Source organism: Amphibalanus amphitrite, unplaced genomic scaffold (genome assembly GCF_019059575.1).
Source record: "Amphibalanus amphitrite isolate SeventyFive unplaced genomic scaffold, NRLGWU_Aamphi_draft 001822F_arrow, whole genome shotgun sequence".
In the NCBI taxonomy this organism is placed as follows: domain Eukaryota; kingdom Metazoa; phylum Arthropoda; class Thecostraca; order Balanomorpha; family Balanidae; genus Amphibalanus; species Amphibalanus amphitrite.
In genome coordinates, this window is record NW_024883315.1 from 30,606 (window position 1) to 54,941 (window position 24,336).

The 24,336-nt window shown below is 49.1% G+C and overlaps 1 protein-coding gene across 1 annotated transcript in view; it reads left to right on the forward strand.

The window, feature by feature from the left end:
* LOC122375351 (plectin-like) overlaps positions 1–24,336 on the forward strand; it is a gene marked incomplete at its 5' end in the record, with an annotated part of 76,908 nt that overhangs the window by 24,306 nt on the left and 28,266 nt on the right. The window contains 5 exons of the mRNA XM_043354693.1: positions 12,539–12,769; positions 15,326–15,417; positions 18,863–18,985; positions 19,978–20,148; positions 23,954–24,136. Coding sequence (XP_043210628.1) covers positions 12,539–12,769; positions 15,326–15,417; positions 18,863–18,985; positions 19,978–20,148; positions 23,954–24,136 — 800 coding nt within the window. The remainder of the gene's footprint in view (positions 1–12,538; positions 12,770–15,325; positions 15,418–18,862; positions 18,986–19,977; positions 20,149–23,953; positions 24,137–24,336) is intronic.

A 24,336-nucleotide genomic window follows, 5' to 3' on the forward strand; every position in this document is an offset into this window, starting at 1 on the left:
TTGATCGCACCCGTCGACATTTCTATCATCGCCAATTCTTTCCTATTTTCGTCGTCTCCTGCTCTTGGTCGCCTTTCAGAGCCTTGTCCCGTCCAACTACTATTTCTGTCCAGAATCGACGACGACGCTCCGTCTGGAATAGGCGACAGCGTCCTGTCACGTACGCGGTGCCTCATCGGAGTCAGCACAATGTCCCGAGTCAGCACAATGTCAGTCTGTCCGAGTCAGCAGGGTCGGCGACTCTGCTGAGTCAGACCACCACTGGCCGAGTCAGGAACGGAGCGGAGTCTTGTCGAGTCTGTCGAGAGACTGCCAGGAGTCAGGACTCGGGAGTTTGTCAGGAATGGGTCGGAGGACTGAGGTGTTATGCCGGCGCCGGTCCTCCGACACGATATAAAGTTGAAACGTTGAAAAGGTTTCGTCGTATGCAGACATTTCGCGTTAGTGAAACTGGATAAATACCCATCGATGATATTCTATGGTCGAGAATGGTGGAACCTATATCGATATTGCCTGCTTGTGATTTCTATGCTGTGTAGGGGAATAGTGCTACGCGTCGGCGATTTTTGAACTTACGAGTCGGCCTCGAGCCTAAGTGGGGAGAGCGAAACGTGATGCGCATCGCGCGCCGGATTTCTTTTATTGTTTTCTATTCGGTAAGCGGGTTAGATTTCTGCTGGGGATTTGCTGGCGTCTTGGGGGCCCGGTCGGTGCTGGCGGCGCAAGGAGCTGTATTGTATCAGGGGTCTCCGAGACGCCAGCTGGGTAGCAGGCGAAACGGAATCGGTAACACAATCAGAGAAAGGTGTTCAAAACAGTTCAGTCCGCCTGCCTTTGTTCATACGCACACTGCTTTGTCGATGACTATGTTGCCACGCAGTTCTATTCCCAATGTAGCTGCGAAGATTCAGGACACTGCATGCCAAGCATCGGGCCAGATGAGACTGTTTGTGCCCCGTGCTTGAGGCGGCTACCGGCTCGGAATTAGGGGCCGACGAGGACCCACTTAGCGTCCGAGCACCGGCAAATGGGAATCGATTATTCGTGCGTCGTCTACGGCCGCCGCTGCTGGTCTGCGGTTGTCGTCACGGCATGGCGGTCTGACTAGCCTGTATCTACCGAGCTTACTGTCAGGGATGGACAGTTGGGCCATGGAGCTGGGGGACAGTCCGGTCCCGGAGACTGAGCTGAGGAACGCTGGGCTCCAGGGACTGATTTGAAGGTCAGCTAGGACTAAACGACGGTGACAGCCGGGCTTTGGTGGCGAAGCCCGTGAGATGACTGGGTCTTAGGGCTGAGTTGGGGATATTCGAGTCCCAGGGCCTGAGCTGGGGAACTGACATATTTAGCGAGGCACCACGCCGAGGGCAGGCCAGCCATAGCATATTCAGCATGTGCTGGATTTGGCTTGAATGATATTGCATGCAACAAGCACGCGTTGTGATGCTTTGCATAAGGCTGCTCGAAACTCTGGGATCTTTAGCGATTCTTCTGCCACTTTAGCGGCACTTCTGAAGATGATCTGATCTTAGATGTGTTTGACTAGCACTCTCCGCTCCGCACAGCTCCTAACATATATGCGCGTTCACGTTCGGCGGAGTGCGCGGATCCCCTGATTGCCATGCAGCCCGTGGTACAGGGACCCGCAGTTGCTTCTGTACACACTAGTATTTCAGCGTATTCTTTGCCTGTGACACCGTTGGAGGCGAATTGGGAAATGATTGTGTGCTTATTAAAACCACCATCTGAAGGGCTTTAAACCGATGTGCTGCTCTCCTAATTCAGTGAACTTTTTATGGCTATATCAGCAAAACATTGTTTTCAGCGCTTTTTCCTGCCCCATTCCTTCTGAAACCTGGAACCGCTTATTCCATTTACTCCTGCCATCTGACGACGGTCGTGCTGACTTCTAGTTCCGGCGCTAGTTACTGCTCCAGTTTTGCACCCGGCACAAACTCAGGCGGCACCGTGGCTCGACCAGTGAGGGTTGGACCGAGCCGACTGCCTGAGGCGCGGTTAGATCGGCTGGGGAAGGGGACGGGAGTGAGGGGGAGGGGAGGAGGTGGTCACGTGGTCCGTCCAAGCTCGCAGACGGCCTGTCCTGCGCCCAGCCATGTTCCGTGATCCAAAATGGCACGAGAGCTGTGGAATGCCTGGAGGAGACGCTTCGAAAGCGAACTTCAGCAGCACTAATTTACCATATTCTGTGGATATAAATGAATATTATCTTAATGCAGAAAAAAATTATATGCCTAAGCTGCATAAGCTGTATCTTTTTAAAAGTTGTAAATAGGATTATTTTTAGGGACAATTATAGGTTTCGTATACACAGTGACAGTGAATTGTGTTACATTAAGCCGTTTCGCTGTTATGGTTACTAACTGAAGAGTTATCCTTTTTTCTCACAGGGAATGACAATGCAATAATAATACGAATAAAACCAGACGTTTCGCACAAAAAAGTGCCTCCGTCAGTGGCAAGAAATAAGTAATTAGGCATACACGTTTTCTTTCGGTAAAATCGATGAAGTAGTTATCTTTATTTTTTAAGATATATTTTCAGCAGTTTTTAAGCACATCATGGAAGCTTATAAACATTTTTGTATTTTATCGGCAACCCGGCTGGCCAGACCGAGACGGTGCCGCATATAGTTCTCATCGATGTTAAACCTATACACTTATTTTTCTCCACTGACGAAGGCACGTTGTTGTCCGAAACGTTTGGTTTTATTCGCATTGTTTTTATATTGTCATTGTCCGTGAGAAAAACATACTCTTATGGACTGGTCTCAGTTCATGTAGAAATTGTTGCATATTCATCAGCACAGATAAAATGAATATTAGCCCTCACCTATAAGTAGAGGTAAGTAGACCGCGCCCCCTGTTTTTCACCAATAAATCGCGGCAAAGCGAAGGATTGCGACGATTCTTTGGTGCCCTGGAGTTAATCAATTTTACAACTTCCCGGAAAATTAAATAGCTTTTATCATTTTTGCATCTTGTCTGATAACTTTAAATCCCTGAACCAAATTACCTTTAACCTGTGATTATTTTTCTCAAGATCATGTCAGGCCAGAATAGCAATTGAAAGTCAGCGCACATCTTCTGTGTGCTTCCATAGTCGTTTCGTGATTAGCAACGTGACAACATGTGAAATATACTATCTAATGTTTGTCTCATTGATTGTTGTGGGTGCCAAGGTCACGTGAAACTCAGGTTAAGGTCATTTACTTGAAATGATCTCGGTTAACTTCCTTAAATTTACACCTTTTTACTGTGGTTTTTAGGAAGCGTTGGTTTGAAATTTAGCACTCATTTTAGCATTTGAAAACTAGGCATACTTAGGTATCAGTTATAGTGCCTATGCAATATGTTGCAAAGCTGTAAGTGCTGGTTAACATTCTATGGATAGCCGGCAGAACGCCTAATGGGTGATCTGGCGTGACCCGTCCTACTCCAAATGCTTTGATACATCATCTTTGATCAAAGCAAGTGCAAATTCGGAGTCAGAAGCAAGCCAAGTCCCAGCAAACTTCACTTGTAGAAATTCTAGCAGGACCCAATTTTCCGTGCTTTTGGGTTATTAACCTGATCTGGGAGGTCAACCAGTGACCTAAGATCTCAGCATTGACCAGGACATAAAAATAATTGGCTTTCTCTCGTCAGCGATGACCAGGCCGCTCAAATCATCGGATTTCTCTCGTCACGAGCAGCTCGCTCTTTTTTATTTTTCAGCGAAGCTCTGGCTATTTTTATCAAGGGCCGAATGGCTGAGGGTTTCTACGCCCCTCCGCTATATGTAAGACGCTGAAAAGAAATGCCTACATAAGTGGGTGAGGGTTAAATATCGATTGGTTTTTAAGTGCCAAAGCCCGAAGCACTTTAATTTACTTCGATAGCAGTTTTTAAGACCAACGAGCTCGAATACTATAACTTCTTGAACAATGTAAGCACCACATAAAATGAATCGTAAGAGAAGCGGCTCAAGATTAAGGAGCTAAGTATGAGACACTTAGTTAAAAAACGGCATAGATTAGAAACTGCAACTAACTTGTACTGGTTTTTAAACCTTTTCGTTGCAGACTGGTAGATTAAATTTTAGGATTGATTTCAGCTGATGCTCAAATGGAGCTATTCATTCGTTCATTCATGCAACCATCCAATTCCATTCATAAAAGAAGCCAGTGACAAAATTGTTCATTCTAGATAAGTGTGAAATACAAACTCAATAAAAGTTTAATGATACGGCAAATTTTGCAGCTTTTATAATGAACAGACAAAAAACTTTAATAAATCAAAGTTGAGAGCCCCAAATAGGGGAGAGTGAGGTAAGATGAGCCAAGGGGAAAGTTTAGCCACCCCATGTTTCTCAGCTCCTATGGCGCTAATTGACTTGAGCTTCCATGTGCCGTTCGCTTACGATGCTGTAGTCTTTCACGTGAGACGGCAACGTTCTCATGCGCTCAGCACCCGGTAACATGTGGTATCGCCCCTGATAACTAAGACATGTTTTGCCTTTAAAATGAGATGGTTGTTATCTGCGGTGCATGGTTATTTTCCTTAGCGGGTGTCATTAATCGAAAATGGCCACGGGTGGGGCAAGATGAGCCATTTTCACCTGGGGGAAGAATGAAGATGAGCCGGATAAGCCATTGTTGTTTCCGCTGTCGAAAACCAAACTGAGCTGCGCTTGTTTCTGCTGAATAAAAATGGTAGGAAATTGTTTTTCTTTGTTGATTACACAAGTTGTAAGTGATTTGCAGATTATCTGAAGGATAAAATGATGTCTTCCGTGATAGAAAACTTGACGAGCTATTGGAAGGCTTAAAACAGTCACTTTTTGAGGGAGGGAAAAAACTTTGCCATAAGTATCTATGCCATGGAGTAAATAAAAGAGCCCACTCTTCGCCGCGCCGGCGAAAAGAAAAGATTCGCTTTTCTATCCATGCTCAACTTTCCCCACGACGTGTCTCAACTTACCCCGCCCATGGGGTAAGATGAGCAACGTGCAAGACGATTTTTGACGTAGCCTTTTCAGTACAAAAATAAGCGGTATGAAACATTTCTGGCCACCATTACATGCGCAAATCACCACTCTGTCCGTCCAACCCGTAAACGCAGAAAAATGATCAGTAAGTTAACCTGTAGCTTACAAAAAACAAAAAGCGGCTCAACTTACCTCATTCTCCCCTACGTAACACAATTGAGGTCATTTCTTAGGCCATCACAGTATTTGTCAACAATTGTTGTTTGGGGGACTGGGGAGGGTGGTTACTGGCTCATAATCTGTCCCTCCCCCCCAAAAAAAAGAAAGAAAACGAAACCGATCATCCACGAAAAGAACTATTGAGCTCGAACCAAGGTGACGAATCGATTTATAGGTATGCAGGATGACTAACGATGCCACTTTTTGACTTCTCGTGTCAAATAAATTCTATCATCTGGATAGCACGTCAACATTCTATTTGGCGCGACTAGCCTCATAAATGTTCTGAAACTAAAACCGTTTCTTCGCGATTAACTTGAACCACGTCATCCCAGCTTATGCACGACAAAAATAAAATAATGCTTCAGGATCACTGGCCTGAATTCCAATGCTTAAAGTTTACTCAAAACCGGTGTGGCTGAGGCACTCTTCGCTACATCTCGTGACGGCCACCATTGTGTTGCATTTTTCGGTAAGCTATAAGTTAATAAGGAAAGGATTGGTGAGTGGGTTGAAAACAGCCCTCACCCTCCACCCCCCCCCCCCTCCTTCAACATAAGTAACCGAAAGATCTGGCGATGGTTTATCCACCTCCTCTGCCGCCGCGCTGCGAGGCCTCGATTCGTTCGGTATGTGGCTTCCTGAGCGGTCCTCCCCGGAGGCAAGGTGAAAGGTCATGGCCTGGATCAGAAATTTATACGTTGCTGAATACGTTTTATAGTTCTTCCAAGGCCTTGGACACCGCTTTATTATATCGGATAAGCATTGCACTTTCTTGACAATCAATACATCTAAAGAAAATTTGACCATAATCTTATACTGCGCCAATTGTAGTTCTGCTTACGGTTGCCTCTTTATGATACGGGCCACCACCACCTCCACTGTGCTGGAGCTCTGGCGTTCTACCCCTCCCCGCTATGGACCGGCCCTCGGGCTAGGTGTGTTAGTACTGAGCGCAAACCTGTAGTAGTCACGTGACTTTCATTCACGTAGCGGGAACGGAAGCTATAGGCGATACCAAGGGCGGGCTCTGGGGAGGCAACCGGCGCAGAAAAATAGCACGATTGTAGTTTTGGAAGAATATCTGTTGCGGTAAGAGGAATTATACAAAACATACGTCCTAGGAGCAAACATGTGTTATTCCTCCATACTTTGCACTACATTTCCTTTCTCCAATGGCCAGCACTTAGCAAATAATAGCGCAATTCTAAATTGGTAATATATGTGTACAGTAGCAACTGCGGGTCCCTGTACCGCCTGTGTAGCTGAGCGCGTCAGGCGGACGCTCTCGCTTGGCCCCGAACGAAGCCCCCAGGCAGTTTGTCCGGTGAAGGTCACGCTGCTGGGCGGCCGGCACGTGCGGTGCGCGGTAACCGTGACCTCTGACCCTTCGCTGCGCTGGTGCCCCCCCCCCCCCCTCCTGAGACGGAGGTAGGGGGAGTGGATATTGGAATGGCGCGAACGGTGTCCTGTGGGTCGCTAAATGTCCGAAGTTTTGAAAAGTTTGGTCAAATTCGACGTGCTGTTGATAGGATGGGGTTTTGGTGACTGGTGAGACAACAATGCACATTTGCCAGTTTGTCGCTGTTTTTTTCCTGTTAACAAGTTTATTCATATTGTCATCATGTAGCCGGTATATTATCGCCTTGAGGTAGCCATGTTTTTGTGGCTCTCTGTTAATTTCTTATTGCTTAACATCCTTTTTTTCTATGCATGCATGCCTATCTGTGCAATAACGGTGGCAAGGATATTACAATCGCCGCTTCGTCATTTTTTGTGAGGGTAATGGAACATCGCTGATACGGACTTACGATATTTTTGACCTCAGGATTTAATAACGTGGTTTATTCCCGATGGATGCCATTATTGAACGAGATTGGAATGATAATGAACTAGCACTCCGTCATTCGCGTTGGTAGGAAAGTTTAAGGTGAAAATAGTTCTCGGATGTGGATCCCCGTTTTACTTTGCCTATGGTTTACTCTTTCCTGAAGTTGAGCTCGCCAAGTGGTTTCAAGCATCGCTTAGTGCTTAGGCTTCATCCAATCAACTTTCTTCTACCCCAACCACTGTGTAGTGGGATAGGTAACGATTCTCAGTGATCATTCGTTGGGCATTCACCAATCGTCGGGCCTAGTCCCGCTGCCACGGCGCTGGGTCCCTGCCAGCGGTATCAGCTCTGCTCGGCTGTCGGATGGCAACCGGCCTCTTCCATGGACCGACCGGGGCGGCGGACATCGACCTGCCAAAGCCCGAGTGACCGGTGCCGCCGCAGTCAATAGTCATCCGGCTGGGGCCTGCTGATGTCAGCGGGTGCCATCGGATGATGGCCCGCGCACAGTGTGGACTTCCGTGAGGTCAGGGAAGAGTCTTTCGTCCTTCGGAGGCATTAAAAGGATCGTCGGGAGGGTTTGTATCATCGCCGATGAGGTGGTTGTTTGCTCGTTTTTCGGGGCCGACGTGCGTCGCTTCTGGAATGAGATAGCTTCTGGGTCGGTGATTTTCGTTTTTGTCGGTGGATGAGAGGGCGGCCTCTGCCAACTGGGGCACAGGGATGCGGGAGTCGGCGGGATGGGGGAGAAGCGGGCGGGAAAGTCGGTCATTAATCGACCTTGGGCGATGAAAATATAACGAGTGTACGTTTGCCTGTCGATTTGTCGAAGGTGAAAGCTGCCCAATCTATTATCAATGTGTGGCAGTTTCCAAATGAAAATCGATGTGTTCTCATTTTTACTTAATGCTGAATCGTCTGCCAGTAGCTTTTCGTGATCAAAGCTCACCGACGGGGCTTCATTGGAAGAGCTCCCCCGCTAGCAGGCTTTCAAGCACCACGGGCGACAAGCTCCTGACACGAGTTAATCAATGCTGAGACCCGTCACATTTGACAGGCTAAACTCGCCTCCACTCAACTAAGTGGTCAGCCTCGAGCCACCGTCTTCGTCCATCCGGCATGCAACTGGTGCTCCATTCAGTTCGATGTTGGGCTCATCACTCAATTAGCACGACAAGTGTCGGCGCCGTAACAAAGCACCGTGTCGGCGGCGTCGGCTGACCTTTCACCGGGGTCACGGCACCCTCCCCTCCCCGTCCCCACCACGGACCGGTAGGGTTGACCGGCCGATGGACCCCGCCCTTGTCGGACGGGCTGTCCCGGCCGCCGGACTCAAATAGAGGCTCATCTGTTTAAGCTGGCCTCACGAGCTGACCGCTCCATCCTGTGATGGGACAGGCCATCCATCTTACTCAGCGGGATATTCGGTAGTCACATACACTCCGTGATGGGCTGGTGTTTAAATAAATGATTTATTGTAGCATTAGTGAAGTTAGCTGTTGAGCATGTAGGGGTGATGTTCAAAGAACTTGATAATACATTTTAAATCAAATTAGACACACACTAGATTGTGTCAGCAATCTTAATCCCTCTCCGTTTCTGGTCCTTCTGAGCCTTTGCTGTGCAGTGTGAAACGTGCTTTATGTATAATTTAGATTTGTAATTTACACCCTTGGGCTGCACGATGTCAGCAATCTGCATCCCACTCGCCTCTGAAGTAGGTCACCGTCTCATCTCGCGCGCGCTCCCCGTCACCTGCTGTCCTCCCGAATCAGGTCCTGTTTGACCCGCGTTACCGCGCTGACCCCAGGGGACCGCCCGCGGTCGCTCCCGGTGGCGGTTCCTTTGATCTTCGGAGGCGATGCTGTTGCCTCCGAGATCAAAGGAGCCGCCGCCGCCACTAATTGACCGCTCTACTCAGCGGGAGGGACTGGCTCGTGTGACATGTGACGTATGTGACGTGGCGTGACGTATGATCGGACCGTCACAGGCAGCCGTCACTCTGGAAGTATCGACAGTTTAGTGCCTCTGGGTCTGGTCTCGGCAACGATAGCGATGCCACGCATAAAAGTGTCCAGTAAAGGACAAGCGCATAGTCGGTTTGGATGCATTGACTCGACAGTCAGTTTGTGCTGCTACGGGCCACTTCAGTGAAAGGTTGCACTGGAGTGAAGTTATCGATTTCTTATTTGGCAATCAACATCAATATCGGTAGGCATTTGGTATGGTTGCCTGATCGTCGATGCTTATTCACTACATCATCATGCAACATACAGGCTAACAAGAGATGGTTTGAATTAGACCGATTGTGCAGTTGGATTTCATAGGGCTATCCAATTGGATTAGATACGATCCAATTGGATTCAACAGCACTATCCAACTGGATGTCAAATTGGGTCCAATTGGATGCCCAATCGGATCTAATTGGATGTCTTATTGGATATCCAATAGGATCCAATTGGATGACAAATTGGATCCAATCGGATGCCCGATCGGGTCCAATTGGTTGTCTAATTGGAAATTCAATCGGATCCGATTGGATGTCAAATTGGATCAAATTGGATGCCCAACCGGATCCAATTGGATGTCTAATTGGATATTCAAACGGATCCAATTGGATGTCTTATTGGATCCAATTGGATATTTAATTGGCTATCCAATCGGATCCAATTGGATGTCTAATTGGATATCCAATTGGATGTCTTATTGGATGTCTAATTGGATGTCCAATTGGATATCCAATTGGATATCCAATTGGATATCCAATTGGATATCCAATTGGATATCCAATTGGATGTCTAATTGGATATCCAATTGGACATCCGATTGGATATCTAATTGGATATCCGATTGGATATCTAATTGGATATCCAATTGGATGATCATTTTGAAAAGTCCGTTAGGAACTCAATCGGACAATCCATTTGGATCCAATTAGATTTTTTTACTAGGGATTTTAACATGCTGGTACTTCGCTATCGATGAAATTGCAATGTCGCTTCTTGGTATCACTCCAAACTTTTCGGGCTCACAACTTCGCACTGGGCCGTTCTACCGAGCACGCGAGAGGTCGGCCCCAGCCATTTCTGATCACCAGCGCGGCAGACCAAGCCTGCGTGCTCTACCAACAAGGGGCGAATCGGTGGATTGCGTGCTACTGGCTCCACTAGGAGTAGGATCGGATCGAAAGGTGGAAACGGAAGGGAGTGGAGGAGGCGGTTGTGACTTGAAATATAAAATGGTGGCCAGGGGAGGATGAGATATCATAGAGATCTAATCAGACAGTGGCCTCATCATTCGGACGAAGTGCCCCGTCGATACCTGACTCACCTTCACCGCCGCTCGATCCCGGACGTCGGCTGCGTCGGTGCCGACGATTGGCCGCGTCGGTGCCGACGATCGGTTCCGCCGCGGTCCGACGCACGACTGACTGAGCGACTCCGCCCGCCGACGGTCGTCGGTCGGCGCGCGCCGGTGCTCGGTCCCTTCCGCGGTGACGACACACCTTAGGCTGTTTCACCGGGACATTGGGCCTGTCGATTTACTGATCCCAGAGAGGTGCTGATCAGTATCACATAAAAATCATATCTCTTCTGATCACAACTGTGTCTCGATGCTAGGCTCCGATGCCGCCGACGCACCAGGGTATATTTCACTAGTGAGGGGCAAGGCCGGTGACGGGGACATGATGATGTACTGGCCGCCGAATGTTGTTCGGCCTGTCCTGGTGTTTTGCTGCCTACTGATGCCCAAACTCGGGACCAAGCACGATCTGCTAGGAGAAACAAGGGGTGAGGGAGATAGAGCCAATGAAATCGTCCATATGTTGCCCCGGGTCCTTTGTTGGTGACCCGTATAAATGCCAGTGTCACGACTTAAGCACCTGGCAGGCAGGCGCCACCCGGCAGCCGCGTCTCACCACGGCTGGCCTCACGAGGCAGCCGGTCTCACTCTCATCACATCACATCACATCACATCACACAGTAGATTATCGCATCGCTCCGAGGCCTGAACGGTCCTCAAATGTTACACTGTCTGTAAGGGAGCTCTCCAGCCCCGAACACGAAACTCTGAGAAGGATAATTATTGTTTATGTGGAGCCTCTGTTCGTGTTGTGTGCGCTCCAACCGGTCTTGGTTTTCCCAGTGAATCACGGTGATTTTAGCGAAAGTTTAGTTCCACTTAGTTCAAAAAGCTAGTCGATTTCAAGGTCCTGATCAGGTCGTTTCCTTGCAGATCCGCAGTGGATTGCCCTTATATGTTTACCTCAATTTCGTAGTTTGCGTTCAGTGTTCTTATTTTCTTGAAAAAACGTCACAATTTAAAGTGACTGTTTGCTAAGCCAAGTGACTTGTCCAACAATTTTCGTTGCAAATTCATAATCTTCTAACTCCATCTCGGACTTCCCATTTAGCTATGTTACCTGCACACTCTCAAGATAACTAATGCGCATCCTGTCTTCTTAACAAACTCCCCGTCACATCAAACGGTAATTTGGGCTTGTTTCACTCTCGCGCGAGACTTTGTAACTTCGCGTTGTCTGACAAAAAGGCTCCACTTAGCGCGGAGCCGTGTTTGCTGAAGCCTCGCCCGAGGACCGGCGGTAAATTGTTGGTGAGATATTTCCGGATGAAAGGAGCCAAATGAAATGGCAACGCCCGGGCGAGCCTTTTTGCTGCAGTCATTCGTTTGCGGCACACAAAACAACGGCAGAATCGGACGCGTGCGTATTTTGTGCTGGAGGATGTTTCTTAGTGCGTAGGTAGGTGCTTTGTCTTCTTGCAAACCGAGTGGAATCTGCTCGTAACTTTTGGTAAACGGATGGTGAGCTCGGTATCACAGACAGTGGGGCGCATTACGAACAAGTCGTGTAACTTCAACCTAATGCAGGATTCCTTATTCCTCGCATTTCTCGCAGAATCCGTGTGTTTCTTGCAGAGCCGGGTCATCGGCTGCTTTTGCGTAACAGCCCTCCAAGCTGCCTGGCATCGATTGTGGGACCTTCAGCTGTGCCCAGTCGTTACCGGGTCAACGACCCGCCGATGGTGTGTGGAACGACACTCCGCCGTTGATGATGGCCACTGGGCAGCGTCGTTACACATGGCACTACGACCGACTGTCGTACCTGGGCCACGCGGAGATGGTGTCGTTTCCAGCTGACTCAGTCGCTCTGGAACGGGCACTGGGGACCCGCGTGGGTGGGAGCAGATACTGGCAAGACTGGGGCATTGTGGGATAGAGGTGGAGACTTGAGAGCGTTGGACTTACTGCTGTGGGGATTATCAGCTTCCGGTGTATGAGACTGTATTCAGTCACGAATGTTGTGGCAGCTATACTCTGCTTTCTGTGCCCTGCTGCATATGGGACAGTGCAGTGACCTTTCATGTTCTCCTTCTTCCGCTGTGTGTAGGGTGGTGAACTGAAGTATTTTTCTTCACTCTGTTCTCAGGCGCTGTGTGTATGAGGGTAAAGTGAAGTATTTGTATTGCTCTTTGTCCTCAGGCGCTATCTGTACGCTGGACTGAGCGGAGCCTTGAGGAGCTGCGCCGCTGTCGGCCCGGCCAGCTGGACCAGGACCAGCAGCAGCAGCAGCAGGCTCAGAGACAGGACCAGGAGCGGCGGCAGCTGCAGCACAGTGTCCGCCAGCTGCAGCGCTGGCTGGAGGACACCTACCGCGACCAGCTGCAGCAGCTGCACCAGAAGCTGCACCAGCACAAGGACCAGCTGCTCCAGGTGAGAACTGGGGGATGGTGCTGGTGGTAACGCGGACATGACTCGTTTGTAGTTACGGAGATGTACTGCGGGTACCCACGGGAGGGAGGCTCGTTTTTTGACGACCTGCTGGTAATCGGAAACATTTTGTGAGAGACGAAATGATCCAATCTGACCGGCTGCGTGGGCTGCAGTGTCAAGATTTACCGGTCCGCTCGAGTCATTCACTGGCCTTATCTCTGGCCTTACCGTCCCAGCACGGCAGCCGCCAGAGCGTTCGTCGGTCCCACCTTCTTTGCGCCGCCCACAGCCTGCACCTACCACCGCTCCCATCTCGCCTCTCGGTCCCACCAGTCCTCCCACCACTCTCACCCTCCCACCACCGCTCCCACCGCGGCAGTGCGTCGCCGCCGTGTCGCCGCGTTGTTTGGCCGTCTGTGTGTCCCCTGGGTACTGTGTGCCCGTCCAGCCGATGGGTTACTGCCGCTCAGGACCCGGGGACATAGCTCGCAGGCTCGTTACAGCCTGTCGGCCTGTTTGCTGGCTGGGGAAGTGTTAATGTGTTTGTGATTTCGCACCGCGGAGAGAGTGGTTTGAGGTATCGGTGGCTACTTGATTGGAGTTCTGTTGTCCCCTGTGGGTTGGTTGTTATCGAAACTTGAGACTGATTAGAGGTCATTTTGGTTCTGGGGCGCATCGGCATATCATTGTGTATGCGTTGCCCTGAAATATGGCGAACATACGCATGTTAATTCTGCTATTTTCAATGAAATCTCGATATATGAATTATTCAGCGCTACGTTTTCTTCTTCTTTTAAAGTTTTTGTTTCTCAAATCCCCTTTACAACTTATGCTTTGACCTTCTCTCTCTTGCCTCACTCCTCCCCTTCTGTCCCTCTTCCTCCGCCGCCCTGCTCGCTCTCTCCCATATGTCCCTCATCTCAGCTCGTCTCCCGTCCGTCTGCGGGTTGTTGGTTCAGCTCAGACCGGCTGCGGTTGCGGCCATCACTTTTGTCTATTCCTGTCTCGGTACCCCGCCGGCCCACCACGGGTTCAGTGGGGACCGGAACCGGGTGGCACGCAGTCGGCACGCATAGTGCGGGGAGAGCGGTCTGAGGTGTGTGTGGGAAAGGTGGGGTGTCCGGTGTGGAGGGTCTGTGGTGTGTTGAAGTTCTGTAGTGAGTTCACTGTGGAGGGACCTGGGTTGTCGTGAGGGGCGTAGTGTAGTGAAACGTTGGTGTAAGTGTTGAGGATTGTGGCCCTTCGATGGATTGTGGTGGATGGTGGGACTGTGAGCTACGGAGTAAACCCTGTTTGAGTGCGGTGAGACGCAACGTGGATGCAGTGATGTGTTGTGTTGGTGGGATGTGGAGGGTCAGTGCCCTATCGTTGGATGTGGCGAAGTAGCGCGATGATATTACGCAGCGGAGTATGTTGTGTCCCGGAGTGTCGGTGTGCGTGCTAGTGTGTCGTTTGAGCGGGTTAGTTGCTACTGTTTTCACCAGCACTCAGCGAAACTGATGGTGGGCTGTTGAGTTACTGCGTTGTAGGCCAAGTGGTTTGATAAATTCAGGCTAGATTTGTGCATGTAAGATTTATGCTACGTTCATGCTTGCCTCCGTCCCCTGACGTCATTACGGAGCGAGCGAAGCGAGCGTAGTCTTTCCTTAGATTAACAGAAATTTCTGAGTATGAGCGGCCGGCCGGCCGGCCGGCCGGCCGTGCGGACGCTTTTGCGAGGCTTATATCTCAGCAACCACTTGACCGATTTACATGCGGTAATTTTTGTAGGGTAGCTTCATTCCTTCTACCAAGTATTGGACTATTCCCGATGCATGTGGGTGACCCCTTATGCACGTGCCACGTGCAAAACGAAGAGGTGTCAGTTTTGTAATTGTTGCAATATCTCGGTAACTACTTGGCCGATTGCGCTGAAAGTTGGCATGTAGGTAGGCACCCACTAGGCACTGCATACCCATGTGCCAGAGTTGGGGTGCTGCTGCACGTGCGCACGTGCAGGGGTCGGTTCCAGATCTCGAGAACGGCTGGACCGATTGCGCTCAAATTTGGTACACAGTTAGGGACCGGTTAGTAGGGTGCCGTGCAAAAGTCAGTCGGGACCCATTTTGCACGTGCGCACGTGCAGGGTGCCGCTTCCAGATCTCGAGAACGGCTGGGCCGATTGTGCTCAAATTTGGCACATCGTTAGAGACCGGTTAGTAGGGTGCCGTGCACAAGTCAGCTGGAGGTACCCACTCGAAATTTCGCACGTGCAAGGCTCACCCTCTTGCTCGCTCCGTTAGTCGCCCCAAAAGGCGTTATACTGGTTTACATATGCCATGATTTATATTACAGATGCTTGCTTCCAATAAGCATAATAAACATCTGATAAACATGCAATGGTGCAGCTTAGACGTAAATAGTTGCGACGTGCATTGTAATTGGTATCCGGCAGTCATGAACTTCGTGCATATACAAAAAGCATAACGAGAGATCTAGTGATGAGCTTGTCATTGCTGACTGTCGAGCGTCACCGCTCCCCACCAACACTAACTGTCCCCTCTCTTTCGTCGCCAGCTGGAGTCAGAGACGCTCGAGAAGGCCCACACACTGTCAAAGGAGCCGCACGTGATCATTGACGCTATGCGCTCGGAGAACTCTCAACTGAGGTGAGACACGTCACGGAGGCTCGAGTCGATGTGTGAGTCTAGAGTCTGTGGTAGTAGTGGGAAACTGGTGGGACAGCTCACCTTTGGTCTTCAGGGAGACATCAACGTCTATTGTCGATGCATTAACTGCTGAACAAGTTGTCCATTATTTATTTGCACTTTCTGGGCTGATATTTTATGCGGATATTTACCATCAAAATAATATATGTTTCAGTAGGAAATGCCAAAAGTTTATCAAGCTGCCAAGTCTTGCCCGCTGCTTTGCCGCCACTTCTCACACCTGACTCCTTACTGACGTGTTTCCATTATGGCTACAGCCGCCAATTGGTAGTCCATTTGTGTGTCATTCGGTGATGTACCGTCCGTCTGTCTGTCGGCGGGGACCATATTTTAGGCGGCACGCTCCGCCCTCGGGGCTGATCGGCTGGGAAGGGCGGCCGTCTGTCTGGTTACGACCGCTCCTCTGACTAGCGTGACTCACCATTGCGAGTCGAACTCCGACTCGAACGCTAGCACAAGACTTAGGTCTGTGTTTCTGAGTTTAGGTGTGAGGAGGCTCAGTCTTTTGAACTTTTGTGCTAGCTCCCTGACCACGCGAGTACCAGGCAACTCGAGTACCAGTTGCCTGAAATGTGACCACCATTTCCCTGTCCTCTCCCGTCTGGTTCACCCTGCCTCTCTCACTGCTGACGTCTCCCGTGTAGCCGTCGCGTCTCTGCTGAGAGAAGGCAGCTAATTAGACGTTGATGGACAGTTATTAACCCGCGCCCCGTAGGGGGGGCCGAAACGGCCCCTCCCTGTCCTTTTCGGTCGATATCTCCTAAACGGCTGGAGATATCGCCACCAAACTTTCAGGACCCCTCCGGGCATCAATTTTACACATTGTGACCAAAAATTTTCCAGAGGCTATGATAGGTTGGCCACAAATGACGTCAGAGTGACGTCATGTTCTGTCATTTTCGACCGAAAAAAGACCTTCGCGAGAAGACCTGTCAGGACTACAGCTTTGAAGATAAAGAAAAATGATCAGACAGAAAAGGTGTAGAATTGACAGGGCTACAAAACTGCTATCTCGAATTTTTGAAATTTTTGAGTTTTGACCCCCAAAAATCAAAAAAACATTTTTTTGGATATATTCGCCAAAAAATCCAAAAAGTTTTTTGAGTTTCGAAAAAACCGGAATATATGTGATAGTGCCTACCGTCTTCTATCTACATACCAAATTTCAGATCGATACCTCGTTTTTTGGCCAAGTTATAGCGAAAAACTGTTCAAAAATGATGACGTCAAATTTTCAAACTCAATTTTTGGTAATTCTAGAACTCGTAGAGCAAAACGAAGACCACCATTAGACTCCGCGTGACGAGCTGCATCGAATCGATACCCATTTTATGCAAAAATATCAACTTTGAAATTTGACCTAATTTGACCTGAACTTGACCTGACCTTCACAAAAACGTGACCTAGGCTGGCCCCCAAGGCTGCCTAACCCACATAATCGCATTTGTCATGTAAAATGGACCATAAAACATGTATCACACGACACATTCATATTGTGACCCCCGGTGACCTGACCTCGCTGTGACCTGACCTGGTATCAGTGACCTCAGATAGCAAAGTATGTGTTTAACGAACAATGTACCATCGATGGTTTTCAATAAATTACCAATTTACTCGCTTTCACAGCACATTTCTTGAATTGCCTGTGAACGGTGAAAATCCGACCTTTGACCTGACCTGTGACGTCATCGGTTTGACCTAGGTCAATGAAATTTGGTCACAAGGTAGTTCCTGGGTGGGGCTATCGAACGCCGTTTGAATTTTGAAAATCGGCCGGTAACTTTCCGAGATCTTAGGGGGGGGGGGGGCGAAACGCCCCCTCCCTACGGGTGGTAGGGTCCGCCGGTAGCCCTACGGGGCGCGGGTTAAACGACTGCAATGCATCATGTCTTAGTAGGAGGCTGGTCCAGGGCTACGGAAAGCCGACATGTTGAGGCGCCGAGATGTGATGTGACAAAAGTTAACAAAGTTTGGAAAGGGTGGTAGCGGCTAGCGACGGATGCAGGACTGCCCTCAATGAGATTAAATTCCCGGATCGACCTTCCTCTCAGTTAATAACCAAAGGGCCGCCATCATTGCTGTATGACCTTCATCTTTCTCGTCGGCCGCGTCAGCATATCCAACCAGGTACCGTGAGGATCACCCTTCTCTCCCTGTACCCGCACCGGCGACTGACTGTAGTGAGGACTCTTAGCCACTGCTTGGTCACTTTCGCTCATCTCCAGTCATCGGTCACTGGCCGCAGCGGTCAGCGGTCATTGGTCTACCGTTGCAGGTCAGCGGTCAAACAGCCGCCGGCGGTGTGAGCTGTATTGACCTGCCCTCCCCGGCCCGGACCGGACCGGACCGAGTATTGGGTGCGTTTGGTACTCTCACCGGTCGATCGCAGCTCCGGGTCGGCCGACCGGTCAGAGTTATTGCTGATGGGAATCGATACACGGCTATTATGGCGCCCATTGGCGGAAATTTGCAGGAGCTTGACCGACAACGGTGCCATGTGTTGCAGACAAATCGATTTAGTTTGTGATTTGCGACGTTGATCTATGATGTGCAGCATATGTCTAGTGCGTGATTTAGAAACATTAGCCTCGTACAGTAGCATTGGTGCATAACTGGCGTAAGCTTAGACAAGTATTTGGCATAGTATATGCCTTCTATTACATACTCGTATATCCGTAATGTGAGTAAATTACGATGCTTTCAATTATTAGGTGTGATCCTTTAGCTAATTTGCATTCATCGTCCATTCTTTTGCGGGCGCATTTTTCTATTAGCACGCCTAGATCGCAAATGGGAGCCCCTAGCGACGGTGTTCCAAACTGGCATTCGGTTGGTTTTATCATTATAGACGACCCCATCTCAATAAAGTGCTGATTACGAGCGCTAATGAGCGTCATAAAATCCCATTATGGCGGCGCGGGCGTGGTGATGATGGTCGCTGGTCGCCATAGCCTCACTGCCGTGGAAGCAGAGGTCTACCCGGGTCCCTGACCTCACAGCAGTGACTGGATGACTCGACCGGCGCGGTGCCGCTGGACCGCGCGGCGTTTCATGGCCATGGGGACTGAGACAGACGATGGCTCCGAACGGACTTAGGGAGGGAACAACCCCTGAAACTCTGCGTGATGCATAATGGAGTCCTGCCTGCGTCGTCGTCGCTTGAACATCTACATAGAAAAGGCTTACGATTGTGTTTTGCGATCAAAACGATCCCCTCGGCCCAATTACTCTTTCTTCTCCGTTACCCTGCCCCATACCAAACCATTGACCGGCCCCGCTTGTCGGTCAAAGTATCCGGTACTGTATCCGCTGAGTTATCCGCTACTGGGTCTCCTGTCTCTCGTTGCGCTCACTACCTATCTGACTGCTATCGTGTCGCCCTCAGACGCCAGCTGGCGGAGCTGGAGCAGCACCAGACTGGGCTGGAGCAGCAGGTCTCCGAGCACGAACAGGAGCTCAACACTCTCAGAGAGTACTTCCAGGAGAAGGTCAAGTTCACCGAGAACATGTGAGTGTGGGGTGAAGGCGTGTGTGTGTGGGGGGGGGGGGGGGGCTTATCTGGGTGTTGTGGGGAAGGGGACTGTGGATATAGTAACAAAGAGCCTCGGAAATAATTGTGTTCACCGTAGTGTCATGCCCGATTTCGAGAGATTCCTCGGATTGGTCAGTCCAAGGATTAGAAGGATTGGTGAGTAATTCATTGTTTCTTCGGACTTCGGTATCTCAATGAAATCGCCAACCCCAAATGAATCATTGTGAAGTGAAATCCAAGGTATTGACTAGTGTTACTAACTCATCAAATTGTCAATATGTGATAGGCGGCTGTGTGTAGTGTGGAAGTCCACCACCCTTTAAATATTTTCAATCAAGTCCAGAAACACTGGAGGGAAAATACTAGCAGTTCCTGAACGGACCTTCCATTCCCACGCGTGCCTTCTTCCCGTCCCACATTTTCCGCTGGGCGCCTGCGGCGGCGGTCGGTCGTTCATTACGCGTCTGTGGTGCGCCACCTCCGAGAAATCCCTCTACGCGAGGTTAATCAGTTTTCCATCTAGTTCGGCACGCCTGCCGGCCTTGTTTTGAAGCCAATGTCTGGAGTGGGGCTCCGAGGGCTTTGTTTCCGCGCCGCCACTAAGCCACACAAGGGCAGCGCGAACGAGCCATTTCACGGCTTCAGACGCCTTTTCATCGGGGGACTTTGTTTTTGAGAAAGTTTGCCACCATCCTGTTTTAATGAAGAACTTAGATGGCCTCGTCAGCTGTCCTTTGTCACGCCTAATGGCTATTGTTGTGGTTTCAACGGCAAATATTAGATTGACTCTGTTTCATAAACATCAGCATTTACATTCCCGAATTATTTTAGGCCATTGTCCTTAGGTTGCGTAGTGGTACGCTGTCTGATAAAGCGCCGTGCGCCTGATTTTTGACTGTCTAGTCTTGTCGTCCCATTTTGCACCCCTCCCCCTGTGACCTTTTCTGACCTGTCACACCTCCCGTCAGGTACTCTGAGGAGATTCGGCGACTGATCCAACAACAGGCGGGTCGGCCCGAGTCGGAGTCGGAGTCGGCGGCCGTTGAGACTGCGGACAGGGACGGTCTGGGCGACCTGGCGGAGCTGGGAGGAACCCTTACCGACCTCGGCCTGCCCGACGGAGCCGTAGACACGGCTGGGTGAGAGGCGGAGGAAAGGGAAGGGCTGGAGAGTAATGGGCTGGAGGATCGAGTCGGTGGTGGAGGGACAGGGGTTGTAGAGGAGCGAGTTTGGTCGGGGTTGAAGGGGGTCGAGCTATGGTCGGGTCAGGCTCGGTGGAGGGATACAGGGGCCGCAGGTTTGGAGAGTGGACGACGTTGGTTTTGTTACCTCCTGGGTTTAACACTTGTTAGTTCAGTCCCACGCACAAGGGGGAAAAGCTCAAAAAATTGAGCGCTCAAAAAATTGAGCGGGCCCCATTATGAAGGAATAGGCGAAACGATGGTATTTTACAATGCCTCTAGCGTCACACTACGGCAAATATCGTATCCAAATAAGGTATCAATGGCAAGAGAGAGCAACAAGGTTTCTTCTCGAACACTCGCCGTGATAATTAATATCGGTGTTTTTGGAAAGAAAATGCCCTAAAGACGCTCAACTTTTTGAGCGCCACTTGTCGTTCGGGACCGCGATACTCAATAAATTGAGCGCCACGACAGACGACAGTCAGCTGGCGCTCAAAAAATTGAGTGCCGGCCAGCATCTACACTCAATTTATTGAGCCTTCTCCGTGACAGGTGAAGCCGGTACTGGCTGCCATTTTTGATGTTATGTTCGTTGAAATACGTTAAACTGAGTTGAAACAGAAATGCAGGAAGTTGAATGCTACGTGGTACCTAAACTTTTCACAAACCCATGGCATCATGTCACATTTTCCGCTAGTAGTTTTATCGGTCGCCTTTCGGATTCGGCACACCTCAAATAATTATACAGGGCTTGAATAATCCGTATGAATACTGTATTGATATTTTCTGACTGTACTGGGAGAAGGGAATACGTGATTACAGAAAGATATCCACCCACGCTTGAATATTGGAGAATTATACAGGAAAAACTGTATTGCCACGGTTACAACTTACAAGGCCATCGGCCGCAAACAAACAAAAATACTATACAATGTGGGTTAGATTCACAAACATCATCAAGTGTGGAACACAGAGACGAGCAAAACAACATCACATTATCGCATGCCAGCCCAGCCACATTGGAACCGGGTGACCTGAGACCGGAACCTGCGTCTTGCCAGCATACATCACAAAAGCAGGAGGCAGTGTTGTACTGCTTTGTTCCAAAATATGCCATATAACAAATGATATAAACGACCTAAGCTCGGACTAAGCTTATCATTATCAAATCCTTAACATGTAAAAGACGAATGGAAACATCGAGTCTCAGACCAGCAGTAGCAACCATCACAGTAGCAACATCACAAAGAACACGCGGCATTATCAGACAGCCGTTTTGTTATCGGGCTACAGGCGGCGACGGCGTGGTTGCAGACCAGCTGCGAGGTAGCGGCGTGCGGGCAAAAGGCGCGGGCACACCTCCATGTGGCCGTGCGGACAGTGCGCGGTCGGCGTCGCATAGTGGGCGGCATCGGGCTGTCCCGGGGCCGTCGAAGCCGCACAGGTTGTCGGCGCATGTGGGCGCGCGCGGTCACCACGGCCAGCTGCTCACCACCAGCACAGACTGCGCAGCGTCGCCGCTCCGCCGGCCAGGACACGCAGACAACCCTTCTTGCAGTTGCACAACACATCGCCAAACTCATTCACCTGCTCCACCATGTTGTTGATGTCACCGAGTCGTTCAAGTTGTGGCTCGTGCCGTCGAGCATGACCTGCCCGATCGGACACGGGTCAGCGGCTTCTGCTCCAGCGAAGTCTTCATCTTGGTGACGTCTTGCTGATCTCCACAAAGGCTGAGCAGATGACCTTACCCACAGGGACGGCCGACGTCCTCGCCAGCGAACGCTTGGTTGTGCAGACCTGCCAGAAAAAGAAAAGCTGTTTGGTGATCTCAAACGATTTTTTTTTTATGCAGTGGAACAAAATGGAAAATATGTCATACAACAGGAACTAAAAAAAGATGCAGCCTAGGTCGTCTAAGAAATGGGTGCAACATTGATAAAATTCTTCCTTGAATGAATTCTACAAATGCTTTTGATAAAATGTGTGGTGATTATAAGGAGACCACTTTACTATAAAATTGCTCAGGATTCCCTATCTGGACCTGTCAAAAAATCCTGACTGCACACCAACAATGAGCATTAAATCCGAAAGCTCTACCAGGTACCTAGGGATAATTAAATTCTGATTCAGGGAAATATTTCACATCATACAAGTAAAAACCTTTACTATATTGAAACTGAAAATGTGATGCCGATCCAGTGACCTAAGGGTCTCAAAGTATAATAATGAATTAATCTATTATAAATTTGGTGGTGACTGCCAACTGGCGTCTGGCAGCCTAGACCTTGAGGCTTGAAAGTGGCCTTCCTTTTCCGTTGACTCCGATCCTCCAGATGGAAATGATATAAAGGATCATTTTTATCTTATTTCAAATGAGCCAGTCAGCAAAGTGGCTATCCTGTTTCAGCATTCACACACACAATAGTTGACTGTCAGTCTGTCATGCTGTCAGTGTTGTGAAGTAACGAAGGAGTTGAGTTTTGTTGATTATAAATTGTGATGTTATGTAAATGACTGGAAAATGAATGTGAAAACTATGGAAACATATTGGCAGAGTATTGTCACTTACTATCAGGACATATGAATAGAGAATACATTCAAATTAATAAGAAATGCCAAATATCAAGGTACTCAATCACTGATAGCAGTGGACTATCATATGTTTTAATGTCAATTATATGAAAGTTAAGACTGAAACTACCTTTTACTTCATCATACCTAATGAAAAATTGTGTGAAGAAAACATTCACAGCCTCTTTGAAGCACTTAGACCACTAAAAAACAAAAATTTTCACGTAAATATGTTGTGTCTCTTTCCCTCAAAACATCATATCGGATGGCGCCACTTTCGTCGACAGTTACTTATCTGCACGCAAATCGAGGAAAACGTGAATTGATTGACCTTTACGTGTTTCCAAATTTAAAATCACAGCATATTCAAACTTTTCAGTGTACCTTTTAACATCTAAGTATAACTAAAACGTTAAAAACTTACCTTCAACACAAGGACGACGACAACCACGCGACCGAAGACGTCGCGACGAAATAAACAAACGGCGCCGCCAAATGAAAAATATTCTCCGATATGGGTGATGTGAAATTGAGTCGCAATCATTTTGGGTAGTATGAAAATTGCTCTTTCCAACAGAACCCTAGTAAAAAAGGTGAATGGACGAAAAATAACTTTTATTTCGACATAAATATTGGCCTGTTTTTAAGGCATCCTGGTATGCCGTAAGATTTCGACCTAGAAATTGGTGTTCCCCCAATCATTGAAGCTTGAGCAGTGAAAAATATGAAAGCCTAATCTGTTTTGCATCATTAGTGATTCTCCTAGGGTGTTGCCATTCCTCCCTAGGTGTTGCGAGTTGCTTTTGCAAAACGTGTTCCTGAAACGGCTCAATTTTTTGAGCCCTCAGCATTACGCCTATGGGAGCCTCTGACGTCACACGCTCAATATTTTGAGCGCTCAATAATTTGAGCTTTTCCCCCTTGTGCGTGGGACTGAGTTGTTACATCTATGTTCTGGAGCAGTAAGAGATACCATAGTTTTTGTGGACACATTTTGTTGACAATAACGGCCCTGCTATCGATTGACAATCGAATGAAAAGATTGCAGGTTTCATGACTGTGAGTGACACGGTCTCACCCATCAGCTCCTCCTACTACTCTTATGGGATACTCGTAGATCTCTGCTCATCGTTAGCGTTCACTCTCGTGAACTCTCGGCTAACCTGTGTTCCTTGTACCCCGACAGTCCATCCATCCTCCGTCTCCGCGTGGAGTTCGAGCGGCGGCTGGCCGCCCTCCGGCAGCAGCTCGACAGAAGGGTGGCGGCGCGGACGGGGGACCTCCGCGCGGAACTGGAGCGGAAGCACCGTCAGGAGGTCAAGGAACTGGAGAGGAAGCACCTCACGCAGCTGGCGCAGACCGTCGAACGGTGAGACATGTGACTGACTGTGGGAAATGGGCAATGGCCAACAATCTGGTCAGTTTGTCAGTGGTCTGTCATGGATAATAGTCATTAGGTCCATCAATGACTGCATGGTCAGTTGTTATGTATACTGTTTTTCTGTGTTTTTGTGCTCCATAACGCAACACCTTTTTAGTCTACTAACTATATGATGTCAAGGTTAAAAT